The sequence below is a fragment of the Engystomops pustulosus genome, chromosome 10, assembly GCF_040894005.1.
Source record: "Engystomops pustulosus chromosome 10, aEngPut4.maternal, whole genome shotgun sequence".
Lineage (NCBI taxonomy): Eukaryota > Metazoa > Chordata > Amphibia > Anura > Leptodactylidae > Engystomops > Engystomops pustulosus.
In genome coordinates this window covers 97,068,750-97,083,573 of record NC_092420.1, presented here as the reverse complement: position 1 = coordinate 97,083,573, position 14,824 = coordinate 97,068,750, and the positions used below count along the sequence as shown (strand labels likewise).

General features: G+C 46.7%; 1 protein-coding gene across 1 annotated transcript in view; it reads right to left on the bottom strand.

Annotated features, from left to right (window-relative positions):
- ROR1 (receptor tyrosine kinase like orphan receptor 1) overlaps nucleotides 1-8,928 on the bottom strand; it is a 189,724-nt gene extending 180,796 nt beyond the window's left edge. Inside the window, exon 1 of the mRNA XM_072127016.1 lies at nucleotides 8,732-8,928. Coding sequence (XP_071983117.1) covers nucleotides 8,732-8,807 — 76 coding nt within the window. The 5' untranslated portion in view covers nucleotides 8,808-8,928. The remainder of the gene's footprint in view (nucleotides 1-8,731) is intronic.
- Between the last annotated feature and the right edge of the window lie 5,896 nt (nucleotides 8,929-14,824).

Here is a 14,824-nt window from a genome sequence, read left to right as displayed (position 1 = left end):
ACACTGGCTGCAGAGAGCACAGAGCACAGCAGTGTGAGGTCTGATTACACATCTCTCCAGGGACAATACATAACACTGGCTGCAGAGAGCACAGAGCACAGCAGTGTGAGGTCTGATTACACATCTCTCCAGGGACAATACATAACACTGGCTGCAGAGAGCACAGAGCACAGCAGTGTGAGGTCTGATTACACATCTCTCCAGGGACAATACATAACACTGGCTGCACAGAGCACAGCAGTGTGAGGTCTGATTACACATCTCTCCAGGGACAGTATATAACACTGGCTGCAGAGAGCACAGAGAACAGCAGTGTGAGGTCTGATTACACATCTCTCCAGGGACAATACATAACACTGTGTGCAGAGAGCACAGAGCACAGCAGTGTGAGGTCTGATTACACATCTCTCCAGGGACAATACATAACACTGGCTGCAGAGAGCACAGGGCACAGCAGTGTGAGGTCTGATTACACATCTCTCCAGGGACAATACATAACACTGGCTGCAGAGAGCACAGAGCACAGCAGTGTGAGGTCTGATTACACATCTCTCCAGGGACAATACATAACACAGGCTGCAGAGAGCACAGAGCACAGCAGTGTGAGGTCTGACCACATATCTCTCCATGGATAATACATAACACTGGTTGCAGAGAGCACAGCAGTGTGAGGACAATATCCCCTCACACTTGGAGAAGCTACAATCCTGAACATTATCTAACTCTTAACAATACTGAATGTTTTTGGCAGATTCCTGTTGAAATACAAATATGATTTGGGGAATTTTGTTTAATAAAAGAAACACTCCATGTTAACCAGATACATTTATTAGTAGCTAATACCAGTGCTTAGAGGGCGGGGCATGGCACATGATGATCTCTCTGTGAGTCTTTGTGTCCCGCTATCCTGGATCATGCGAGTCCTCTACTTGATACATTGTATCTTTTTTCTGGAGTGTCCCTTTAAATTTGTTAGTATAAATGATGGGTTCAGTTTGGATAAATATCCAATTACCTGGTGGAATCCCTGAAAGGTTATCAGAGGATTCTGACCTTTGACCTGTTTACTAAACCCCTGGATGCAGCCGCGTGACGGATCGGTTACATCGAACACGTATGTAAATAATAGTGGCATGTTCTGGCTCACAAGTGAGGACTGTACACAGCCCCTCCGCCACCCTATAGAGGGTCCTACAGTCCGTACAGGGACAAGCAGGAAAGCAGCCATGGACAATCCCTTTAAGCAGCCATGGACAATCCCTTTAAGCAGCCAGTCTTATGTATCCAGTCACCAAAGTGACAGAATAAGATTTGGGGCATCGGTCATCTAAAGGAATTTTTTCAATATTGAAAAGGCATAGAGACTTTTTCCAAAAACATCGCCACCCCTGTCTTCAGGTTGTGTGTGGTATTGCATCTCAGCGTCATTCATCTCAATGGTGCGGAGCTGCGATACCATATATAACCTATGGATACGGGTGGCGCTGTTTGCGGGAGAACAGTCATGTCCTTGTAATTGTGGACAATGCCTTTAAGTAAGGCCAGCCATGGAGCTGGCATCCTGGTACTTGTAGTCCCTCCACAGTCGCCCCAAAGTCTGGACACAAACTACTATTGTGCTTTCCTTTTTTTTTTTTGCACATGTAATTTTAAGGCGACGCTTTTGGGTTTATTTTTACAGTTTTCAGGTAACTTCAGGTCCATTTAAGTGGAAAAACAGAGCGGGAAAGACACAACATGGGAGCGGGGGGCGCAGCGGCCGTCTCCGTACATAAAGGGGGGGATTGTTCTGTCTCCGCTCTTTGTTTATTTAGTAATATCTGACATGCGGCGAGCAGAATGTGCGGCTTCTTTCAGTCTGTCCCGGAAGCCGCATGGCGATCGTCACAATCCACAGACGAAGCCCAGAGCCCGGGCACAAGCCCCCGACACATGCCAGCGGAGGAGGAGGCACCACGTATTGTCCTGCACCTTTTGCGGCTTTTTTGCGACTTTTTAGGTGCAAATTAGTGATAGATGGCGAGCAAACATCTGTATAGCAGCCGCTCACTATGTCAGATAAGGCGCAGGGACTCACAACCTCTAAGTGCCGGACTTTGCCGTGCGTCAGAAAAAGTCGCATAAACGCGTATAACGTGTATAATGTGCTGTGCGGGGAGTCACTAAGATCCTGCGCCCGATATCCTGCATGTGTCGCTTCCCCGCTCAGGTCCCCGGAGTTCACCTTCTTCTTCCTGGTGCATGTAAGTGCATTGTCAATGTATAATGCGCTGTGCAGGGAGTCACTAAGATCCTGCACCCGATATCCTGCATGTGTCGCTTCCCCGCTCAGGTCCCGGAGTTCACCTTCTTCTTCCCGGTGCATATAAGTGCATTGTCCGTGTATAATGCGCTGTGCGGGGAGTCACTAAGATTGTGCGCCCGATATCCTGCATGTGTCACTTCCCCGCTCAGGTCCCCGGAGTTCACCTTCTTCTTCCTGGTGCATGTAAGTGCATTGTCCATGTATAATGTGCTGTGCGGGGAGTCACTAAGAGCCTGCGCCCGATATCCTGCATGTGTCGCTTCCCCGCTCAGTTCCCTGGAGTTCACCTTCTTCTTCCTGGTGCATGTAAGTGCATTGTCCGTGTATAATGCGCTGTGCGGGGAGTCACTAGGATCCTGCGTCCGATATCCTGCATGTGTCGCTTCCCCGCTCAGGTCCCTGGAGTTCACCTTCTTCTTCCTGGTGCATGTAAGTGCATTGTCCGTGTATAATGCGCTGTGCGGGGAGTCACTAAGATCCTGTGCCCGATATCCTGCATGTGTCGCTTCCCCGCTCAGGTCCCCGGAGTTCACCTTCTTCTTCCTGGTGCATGTAAGTGCATTGTCCGTGTATAATGCGCTGTGCAAGGAGTCACTAAGATCCTGCACCCGATATCCTGCATGTGTCGCTTCCCCGCTCAGGTCCCCGGAGTTCACCTTCTTCTTCCTGGTGCATGTAAGTGCATTGTCCGTGTATAATGTGCTGTGCGGGGAGTCACTAAGATCCTGCGCCCGATATCCTGCATGTGTCGCTTCCCCGCTCAGGTCCCCGGAGTTCACCTTCTTCTTCCTGGTGCATGTAAGTTCTTGGGCTTTAAAGTTAAATCCCGCGTTCTGTTCAAATCAGTCGGATCGTCTGATGGCACGCCCTCGATTTCTGTCGCGTGGAAGCACCGCAGCTGCACCAAAAACAGACCGTGTGCGCCAATATCCTGCCCAAACCGTGCAATCCCCGAAAAAGGCGAACTGTCCGACAAAAGTGAGCAGCGCGACCCTTAGTAAATGAGCCCCATTGTGTCCAATCAATGGCCCTAAAGCGGAGTGTAACATACCGCCATACAGTCCCCATTTACAAGCTATAGGTGTGGATTGGGGTGGATTGGGGTGAATGTCAGCTCCTCTGGATTGCAGGTGCGGTATGATGTGCACATGTATAATGGTGGTATTTAGCAGGTTTTATTGCAGTCTGGGCCTTGTCATTAGCAGAGACATCTCGTGCTGACGTATAGTTTCCTATAAGCTCTATACGTGTCCCCGACCCCTGAGATCATCAGCTATTAATGAGCCCTAATTAAAGGTGTCTCTTTTATCTGATATTTACATTAGATTACGCTGGGAGCAGACAGTGACACCCCCACCCCCAGGTGTCACATCAGGAGATGTCCATCAGGAGTCACCTCTCAGCCTGGGAACCAATCTCTGCTACACTGAACCAGCTTAAAGGGGCGGTACATCGAAAATCAGCCATAGGGGCGGATTATGCTGGACCTTAGTGACATAGCAATAGAGTTGAGGAGGTGGAACTATCCTTATCCACATAACTTATATAGATAGAAAGGGAGACAGTACTACCTGTACCTAGCCCAGTTATACAGAGAAACAGGGAGGCAGTACTATCTGTACATACAGTACATTACTTATATAGAGAAACAGGGAGGCAGTACTATCTGTACATACAGTACATGAGTTATATACAGAGAGAAGGAGGGAGTACTATCTGTACTTACAGTACATGAGTTATATACAGAGAGTAGGAGGTAGTACTATCTGTACATACAGTACATGAGTTATATACAGAGAGTAGGAGGCAGTACTATCTGTACTTACAGTACATGAGTTATATACAGAGAGAAGGAGGCAGTACTATCTGTACTTACAGTACATTAGTTATATAGAGAAACAGGGAGGCAGTACTATCTGTACTTACAGTACATGAGTTATATACAGAGAGAAGGAGGGAGTACTATCTGTACTTACAGTACATGAGTTATATACAGAGAGTAGGAGGCAGTACTATCTGTACATACAGTACATGAGTTATATACAGAGAGAAGGAGGCAGTACTATCTGTACATACAGTACATGAGTTATATACAGAGAGTAGGAGGTAGTACTATCTGTACATACAGTACATGAGTTATATACAGAGAGAAGGAGGCAGTACTATCTGTACTTACAGTACATGAGTTATATACAGAGAGAAGGAGGCAGTACTATCTGTACTTACAGTACATGAGTTATATACAGAGAGAAGGAGGCAGTACTATCTGTACATACAGTACATGAGTTATATACAGAGAGTAGGAGGTAGTACTATCTGTACATACAGTACATGAGTTATATACAGAGAGTAGGAGGCAGTACTATCTGTACATACAGTACATGAGTTATATACAGAGAGAAGGAGGCAGTACTATCTGTACTTACAGTACATGAGTTATATACAGAGAGTAGGAGGTAGTACTATCTGTACATACAGTACATGAGTTATATACAGAGAGTAGGAGGCAGTACTATCTGTACATACAGTACATGAGTTATATACAGAGAGAAGGAGGCAGTACTATCTGTACTTACAGTACATGAGTTATATACAGAGAGTAGGAGGCAGTACTATCTGTACATACAGTACATGAGTTATATACAGAGAGTAGGAGGCAGTACTATCTGTACTTACAGCACATGAGTTATATACAGAGAGTAGGAGGTAGTACTATCTGTACATACAGTACATGAGTTATATACAGAGAGTAGGAGGCAGTACTATCTGTACATACAGTACATGAGTTATATACAGAGAGTAGGAGGCAGTACTATCTGCACCTTCATGATTTACATGTAGTCATCCACATCTATATATCTGATTATTATGGATACTAATACCTGTGCATAGGGACAGTTCAGGCACAGGGAGGCCGGGGGTGGGTGATACTTCTCCTGATGCCCCCTGCCTCACACAGTGGCAATAACCAGTCTCTGTCGCCCCGTGAAGGGTCAGTTTCTAAAATTAATGCAGATATCAGAGGGCGACTCATTAGTGAGGTCCCGGCCATTAATCAGGCTTAAACAAAGGTCATCGGTCTTCAAGTGTGGAGATAAGTGGCGTCCGCTGTGTGTTCTCCAGTATCTGCCAGATAACTTATCTCCCCAACAAGAAAATAACACCGACTTCTGCAAAACCCCCAAATACAGAGAAATGAAGTAAGATGGCGGAGGCTGCGATCAATCAGCGCTGACATCTCATATACAGGGGGCTTACAACTTACACATGGACAATCCCATAACATAAATTCTGCCTGGTGTTTAGACATGGGGGGGTCAGTGTGGGGGTCCTGCGCACCGCTCTGTAGGGCGCAGGGAATCACAATCTGGGAAAGCTGGGTGACAACCATCGGTGCCCCTCTTACAGCACCCGCCAGGGTTGTCAGTCACCTCTGTCGTCTCCAATCAGACACTGACCGGAAGGGTGATGTCACACATGGCGTTTTGAACCCGTTTTTGGTCCGTTTTTAAGCAGTCCGTCCAAAAAACTTTTTTTGAAAAGTGACGGACTGCTTAAAAACGGACCAAAAACGGGTTCAAAACGCCATGTGTGACATCACCCCAAGGTGAGCAGCCGCCAGCAGCCGCCATATTAGGCTGCGCAGGGCATGCTGGGAACTTAAAGGGCAAACAGTGACCCCCATATTTGGTTTAATGGGTTACTATGTGTATTATGGTTTAACCCCTCAGGCCCCGGCCTGCTGTGCCCTGCCCTGACAACCCCATACTTATTAATGCAACCGCCTTCAAAGGCCGACACGGCGGGGGTCAGGGGGGCTTATTGTGCCTCTTTGCCCCCTGCAGGGTCACAAGCAATACCTGGAATCTTCCTATTAGCTTTTCCCCAGATCTGTGACAACCCCATTAACCACGAATTACAAAGGTGTCAGCTGCAGCACATCCATCGCCCTCCTCATTAACCCCGTAGTATCCCTGCAGCATCACTGCTGACAACCGGCCTGCGCAGGATCCGCGATCTGTCTCTGTCACCAGCAGATGAAAACCATTAGAAATATCTGCTGCGTCTGGGGGCTTGTACCTCCCCGGACCCCCAGGACACAGGACGCTGCATCTCTCACCATCTGTGATAAAGAAAGTGAAAAATCACCCGCAGCGGAAAGACGGACAGAGAAAGTTGTCAGAGAACATGGCGGTCAGAACCTCTGCCATATCTATCATCTGCACAGGCAGATTGTACAGAGATCTGTGCAATTTATCTGCAATCTGTGGTCGCACTGTAGTCATGCGGCTATTTGGATGCGAATTGTGCGCAATTTAATTATAACGCTGGGATCTATCAGACATGTCACAAGGCAGCTGCACACGACTTATGCTAAAGGTGCGGTAACACGGTGCGTTCTTGAAAACGCACCAAAAATGGACAAAGAACGCAAGTCACATGCAGATTATTTTCCCATAGACTTTAGTTCCGGTGACATCGGAAGTGGTCACGTGACTGCTCTGGCCACAGAGCGTGACCGGCCCCATGGAAAACCCCTTTAAGTCATACGTCTTTCTCGCATGACACCGTTACCCATAACTGGGGGGAAAAAAATCTGACGTCTTATAAGTTGCGCCTGATGCACTCTAAAGTTACAGGTGACCAAAAACTCATCAGGTTCGGACTTTTGCATCTATTGTGTCCCAGTCGTGTCACGACTTACAATGTTTCGATTGTGATCCGCCTATGGCGCCAGTCTCTGTAATAAGGGGGCGTGGCCAATCACTGGTTACATTGTGACAAACCATCAGAAAAACAAATACAAATGGCAACAAATTTGTAAACAGGAGGTTTTGCAACTTCTTTGTTTCCAATCTCTCTGGATACGGAGCGACCAGATTCTCCCTCTCAGTCTCCATCACATAGTTCACATAGTCCCAAGTGTTGTTCTATAGATTGCAAGCTCTTTAGCCAAGGCTCCAATTTCAACCAAAACTTACACCTCGTCCTGGGAGACAGATACATAAATAACTCAACACCTTGTCGAGCAATTACAACAATTACACAGAAATCTTCACTGCTGGACGAACGGATCTGGGGCCCCCGGGGCGTCTACAGTCTGGTCAAAACCTTCTCGCCGACACATTGTAACGATGTTGGTGTGAAATAAATACATAATAACTGGAACACACACTGACCCCCTCCTATACGTGACCTCACTATGTCCTTCTATATGTAAGTGACCCCCCAGATGCTCTGATATAGGACTGTCCTGTTTAACCCCCACAAGCCTAAAAAGGAACCGTCCCCTTATATATGGGATTAACCCCCACATGACCAATCATAAAACCCCTGCAGGACAATTCCGCTCTATATGGAAATGATCCCACAAATCATATAGATCCCTATCCGCTCTCATAAGTGAATGACCCCCATATAATTTACAGTATCACACATGACAGACTTAGATACAATGGATTTCAGATACATGGGATTTAATACTTTTATCTGTAAATGATCCCCAGACATAATAAGCTTAGATACAATGCCTCAACAGACAGTAGGTGGAGAGTCTCATATTATTGACTTAGATACATTGGATTTTAGATACACAGAATTAGATACACAGGATTACACATGACAGGTTTAGATACAGACACTTGCTCATCACACAGTACCATATAAATAGGCTTAGATACACTGGATTTTAGATACATAGAATTTGCACATTTATCTAAGAATAAGCTGTAGAACATAAGATTAGATACAGTGGCTTATCAAAAAGAATTACACATGACAGACTTAGATACAGTGGCTAAGCATACGGTACCACTCGTGATAGGCTTAGATACAGTGACTCAGCAGCCAGTACCACACTTGATAGGCTTAGATACAGTGGCTCAGCAGAAAGTACAACAAATGATACTCTAAGATACAGTAGCTCAGCAGATAATACCATATGTGATAGACTTAGATACTGTGGCTCAGAAGACAGTATCACACGATTGGCTTAGATACAGTGGCGCAGCAGACAGTACTACAAATGATAGGATGAGATACACAGCTCAGGAGACAGTATCACACAGGATAGGATTAGATACACAACTCAGCAGACTGTATCATACCTGATAGACTTATATACTGTGGCTCAGCAGACAGTATCACTCATGTTAGGCTTAGATACTGTGGTTCAACAGACAGTACCACACATAATAGGATGAGATACACAGCTCAGCAGACAGTATCACACAGGATACGCTAAAATACACAGCTCAGCAGACAGTATCATATGTGATAGACTTAGATACTGTGGCTCGGCAGACAGTATCACATATGTTAGTCTTAGATACACCGGATTTTGCACTGGTAGAAGTGAATGACCCCCGATCATCCCTCTCATCAGACTGAGCCCTATCACATGACTGAGCCCTGGGTGACTCTTACCTTGAGTCCAGTGTCTCCCCATGTCCAGCAGCAGCACAAGGATCAGTAGTGGGGTCCATCCCCCCCGGTGCCTCATCCTGCTAGATCCTGGATGGAGGGTCCCTGTGGCCCCTGCTCGGGTGTGGGCAGCTGCTGGAGCTCCTGGGGCTGCTCTCCTCCTCTCTGCTGCCGCAGTCTGAGAGGTCGGGGCTGCTTCTGCCTCCTCTGCACAAACTTTCTCCCCCCTCAATTGTCACTTTCCAAACTCTGCAGGAGCAGCGCAAAACCGAGGAGGCGCAGCGACACCTGGCGGCCGCGGCGCTAACAGCAGCCCCAGAGCTGACACTGAGGAATCAGCACGAAATATTATACAAATCATATAAATATTCATCATCAATGATAAGGTAACAATAATAGAAGTAATCAATGATCAATGTCTGGGGGCATACAGTACAGTGTATCTAAGCCCAGAGTATGGGCTTAGATACACATCATGGGAGGTATCTTTTATAAACATCATCCACGTGTTGCACCTTATGAAGAGGATACAGGAGACAATAGCACACATGGAAGGCTTAGATACACAAGCAGGCAGTAGCACATTTGGTTTAGATACACCATCTTTGTAGACAGTATCACATATTGTAGGATTTGGTGCAGCAGTTCACAGCTCAGAAGACTGTATCGCATATGAAAGAATTAGATACACAGCTCAGCAGACAGTATTACACAGGGTAGGATTAGATACACAGCTCAGCAAACTGTATCATATATGTTGGGATTAGATACACAGTTCAGAAGACAGTATCACACATGATGGGATTAGATACATAACTCAGCAGACAGTATTATACAGGGTAGGGTTAGATACGCAGATCAGCAGACTGTATCACACCAGATGGGATTAGATACACAGCTCAGAAGACAGTATCACACCAGATGGGATTAGATACACAGCTCAGAAGACAGTATCACACATGATAGGGTAAGATACACAGTTCAGCAGACAGTTTTATACAGGGGAGTATTAGATACGCAGATCAACAGACTGTATCACACATGATAGGATTAGATACAGCATCTTGGAAGACTGAAGCACTGACCATGGGTGTTAAGGTTTTAGTATTATGTGGGAACTATAGGGCGGTATTATACAGAAGGACAAGTCACCTGGGTAGCAGAGTATCTGGGACTAGTATGCGGGTTGTGTCTGGCAGAATGATATGGACACTATATGGCGGTATAGAAATCTTACGTCTTGTATCTCAGGATGACGCCCCCTCGTCACATTGCGTTATATTCCATGAGATGACAATGAGGTGACGGAGGATTAGAGATCCACCAGATCTTATATACACAGCACAACGTTTGCTGATCCCCGTGACCTCCAGCCGGACACTGCTCAGGGGGCTACACACATAGGTGGTGTTTATAGAAGAGGATTATAATTCCTGAGACCCCCACCCACCCCCACCCATACAAGGATGGCTGTGAGATGGATAGAATGATGGATAGATAGGAGATAGATAGGAGATAGATAGATAGATAGATAGATAGATAGATAGATAGATAGATAGATAGGAAACAGATAGATAGGAGATAGATAGGAGATAGATAGATAGATAGATAGATATGAGATAGATAGATAGGAGATAGATAGATAGATAGGAGATAGATAGATAGATAGATAGATAGGAGATAGATAGATAGATAGATAGATAGATAGATAGGAGATAGATAGATAGGAGATAGATAGATAGATAGATAGATAGGAGATAGATAGATAGATAGATAGATTTCTACCATTGTTGGCTTCTCCAGTTTGTGGCCTCTATGATACTTTCTATCTGTGGGGGTCAGTATGATTCTGTAGTATCCGGTTTGTGTATTTCCCCCGGTCCCCCCGCTGCGTTGTTCTGCGGAAAATTCTGGCACGTTATAAATAAATGTTAATAATATTAATGAGCTGTTGGTGAGATGTTTCAGTGCAGCCTCATGATCGCAGCGAACGCTCAACCGGGAAATGTGCGACTTTTCCCTCCTGCAGCCGCTCCCCATCACACAAATCTCAGGGAATGAGCAAAGCAGGCGCTCCACTGAATGGGGGGTATAAAGATGGGGAGCTACAGAATGGGGGTATAAAGATGGGGAGCTACAGAATGGGAGGTATAATGATGGGGAGCTACAGAATGGGAGGTATAATGATGGGGAGCTACAGAATGGGAGGTATAATGAATGGGGGACATAAAGATGGAGAGCTACAGAATAGGGGTATAATGATGGGGAGATACAGAATGGGGGTATAAAGATTCAGAGCTACAGAATGGGGGGTATAATGATGGGGAGATACAGAATGGGGGTATAATGATGGGGAGATACAGAATGGGGGTATAATGATGGGGAGATACAGAATGGGGGTATAATGATGGGGAGATACAGAATAGGGGTATAAAGATGCGGAGCCAAAAATGGGGGTATAATGATGGGGAGATACAGAATGGGGGGTATAATGATGGGGAGATACAGAATGGGGGGTATAATGATGGGGAGATACAGAATGGGGGTATAATGATGGGGAGATACAGAATGGGGGTATAATGATGGGGAGATACAGAATAGGGGTATAAAGATGCGGAGCCAAAAATGGGGGGTATAAAGATGCAGAGCTGCAAATGGGGGTATATTGATGGGGAGCTACAGAATGGAGGGTATAATGATGGGGAGCTACAGAATGGGGGGTATAATGATGGGGAGATACGGAATCGGGGTATAAAGATGCAGAGCTACAGAATGGGGGTATATTGATGGGGAGCTACAGAATGGGGGGTATAATGATGCAGAGCTGCAAATGGGGGTATATTGATGGGGAGCTACAGAATGGAGGGTATAATGATGGGGAGATACAGAATCGGGGTATAAAGATGCAGAGCTACAGAATGGGGGTATATTGATGGGGAGCTACAGAATGGGGGGTATAATGATGCAGAGCTGCAAATGGGGGTATAATGATGGGGAGCTACAGAATGGGGGGGTATAATGATGGGGAGCTACAGAATGGGGGGTATAATGATGGGGAGCTACATAATGGGGGGTATAATGATGGGGAGCTACAGAATGGGGGGTATAAAGATCCAGAGCTACAGAATGGGGGGTATAATGATGGGGAGCTACATAATGGGGGTATAATGATGGGGAGCTACAGAATGGGGGGTATAAAGACCCAGAGCTACAGAATGGGGGGTATAAAGATCCAGAGCTACAGAATGTGGGTATAATGATGGGGAAATACAGAATGGGGGGTATAATGATGCAGAGCTACAGAATGGGGGGTATAATGATGCAGAGCTACAGAATGGGGGGTATAATAATGGGGGGCTACAGAATGGGGGGTATAAAGATGGGAAGCTACAGAATGGGGGGCATAAAGATGGGGAGCTACAGAATGGGGGGTATAAAGATGCAGAGCTACAGAATGGGGGGGTATAAAGATGCGGAGCTACAGAATGGGGGGGTATAAAGATGCAGAGCTACAGAATGGGGGGTATAAAGATGGGGAGCTACAGAATGGGGGGGTATAAAGATGCAGAGCTACAGAATGGGGGGGTATAAAGATGCGGAGCTACAGAATGGGGGTATAAAGATGGGGAGCTACAGAATGGGGGGTATAAAGATGCGGAGCTACAGAATGGGGGTATAAAGATGCGGAGCTACAGAATGGGGGGGTATAAAGATGCAGAGCTACAGAATGGGGGGGTATAAAGATGCAGAGCTACAGAATGGGGGGGTATAAAGATGCAGAGCTACAGAATGGGGGGGTATAAAGATGCGGAGCTACAGAATGGGGGTATAAAGATGGGGAGCTACAGAATGGGGGGTATAAAGATGGGGAGCTACAGAATGGGGGGTATAGCATGAGATGTTTACATGCCAATCCATCCTTCATCAACAAAAAAGGGCACAGCGATGGGCACGCACATTGCCCCATACTATGCCAGGGTCTTACTGGTAAATTAAGATATTGTCCTAAAATTCTTGAATTGATACATTGATGATCATTTTATAATTTTGGGTGTCTCAGAAGGAGGAGCACAGAATTTCTTTTGTGGCCATCTTGACATCTTGAATGATCTCTGTCGGTGCTACAGAATATTCCGTCTTGTACAAGGAGGACGCGTGGGGTCAAGGGTTTTTTAAGGAATTGTAATCTGCTGTCAGAGCCTGTGATTCCGCTCCAGGACCTCCCCGCACTGGTAGTAACGGGGTTAATGAGCGATTAATAATGGTCGGAGTTTGTGGTCGGAGTCCTTATTCCTTGGGGTGGAATCTTCTCCACTTCTTTGGTGAGATAATGAGAACTTCACCTGGAAACAATTCCCGGCTCCGGGGAAATCACCAGAGTATTTTTAGTAACAGATCTTCGGTGGAGAGTGATACAATGTTTCTGATGAACTGATGAAAGAGCAAATAATTACCTATAGTCATAGTAGGAATGTGAGCGGGGGAGGGGCAGGAGGAGGAGCCATAGCTCTGTACACATCCTGAGCTTTAGACAAGCTTTATATGTGGAGACTATGAAGTACAGACACGTCCTGTGATATTTCCCAGACTGGACATTAAGGGGTGAAGAATTCTCAGTGTATCCCCAAGTGGGAATCAAGCTCCTAAAGTACTGTATGTAGGGAAGGAACAGAAAGAGTCAACCACAGGCTGCACTGCTATCTATGAGCCACAGGCTGCACTGCTGTCTATGAGCCACAGGCTGCACTGCTGTCTATGAGCTACAGGCTGCACTGCTGTCTATGAGTCACAGGCTGCACTGCTGTCTATGAGTCACAGGCTGCACTGCTGTCTATGAGTCACAGGCTCAACTGCTGTCTATAATCCACAGGCTGCACTGCTGTCTATGAGTCACAGGCTGCACTGCTGTCTATGAGCCACAGGCTGCTCTACTGTCTATATGTCACAGGCTGCACTGCTGTCTATGAGCCACAGGCTGCACTGCTGTCTATAATCCACAGGCTGCACTGCTGTCTATGAGTCACAGTCTGCACTGCTGTCTATGAGTCACAGGCTGCACTGCTGTCTATGAGCCACAGGCTGCTCTACTGTCTATATGTCACAGGCTGCACTGCTGTCTATGAGCCACAGGCTGCACTGCTGTCTATAATCCACAGGCTGCACTGCTGTCTATGTGCCACAGGCTGCACTGCTGTCTATGAGCCACAGGCTGCACTGCTGTCTATGAGCCACAGGCTGCACTGCTGTCTATAATCCACAGGCTGCACTGCTGTCTATAATCCACAGGCTGCACTGCTATCTATAAACCACAGGCTGCACTGCTGTCTATAATCCACAGGCTGCACTGCTGTCTATAATCCACAGGCTGCACTGCTGTCTATGAGCCACAGGCTGCACTGCTGTCTATGAGCCACAGGCTGCACTGCTGTCTATGAGCCACAGGCTGCACTGCTGTCTATAATCCACAGGCTACACTGCTGTCTATGAGCTACAGGCTGCACTGCTGTCTATAATCCACAGGCTGCACTGCTGTCTATAATCCACAGGCTGCACTGCTGTCTATGAGTCACAGGCTGCACTGCTGTCTATAATCCACAGGCTGCACTGCTGTCTATGAGTCACAGGCTGCACTGCTGTCTATAATCCACAGGCTGCACTGCTGTCTATGAGCCACAGGCTGCACTGCTGTCTATGAGTCACTGGCTGCACTGCTGTCTATAATCCACAGGCTGCACTGCTGTCTATGAGCCACAGGCTGCACTGCTGTCTATAATTCACAGGCTGCACTGCTGTCTATAATCCACAGGCTGCACTGCTGTCTATAATCCACAGGCTGCACTGCTGTCTATAATCCACAGGCTGCACTGCTGTCTATGAGCCACAGGCTGCACTGCTGTCTATAATCCACAGGCTGCACTGCTGTCTATGAGCCACAGGCTGCACTGCTGTCTATAATCCACAGGCTGCACTGCTGTCTATAATCCACAGGCTGCACTGCTGTCTATGAGTCACAGGCTGCACTGCTGTCTATGAGCCACAGGCTGCACTGCTGTCTATAATCCACAGGCTGCACTGCTGTCTATGAGCCACAGGCTG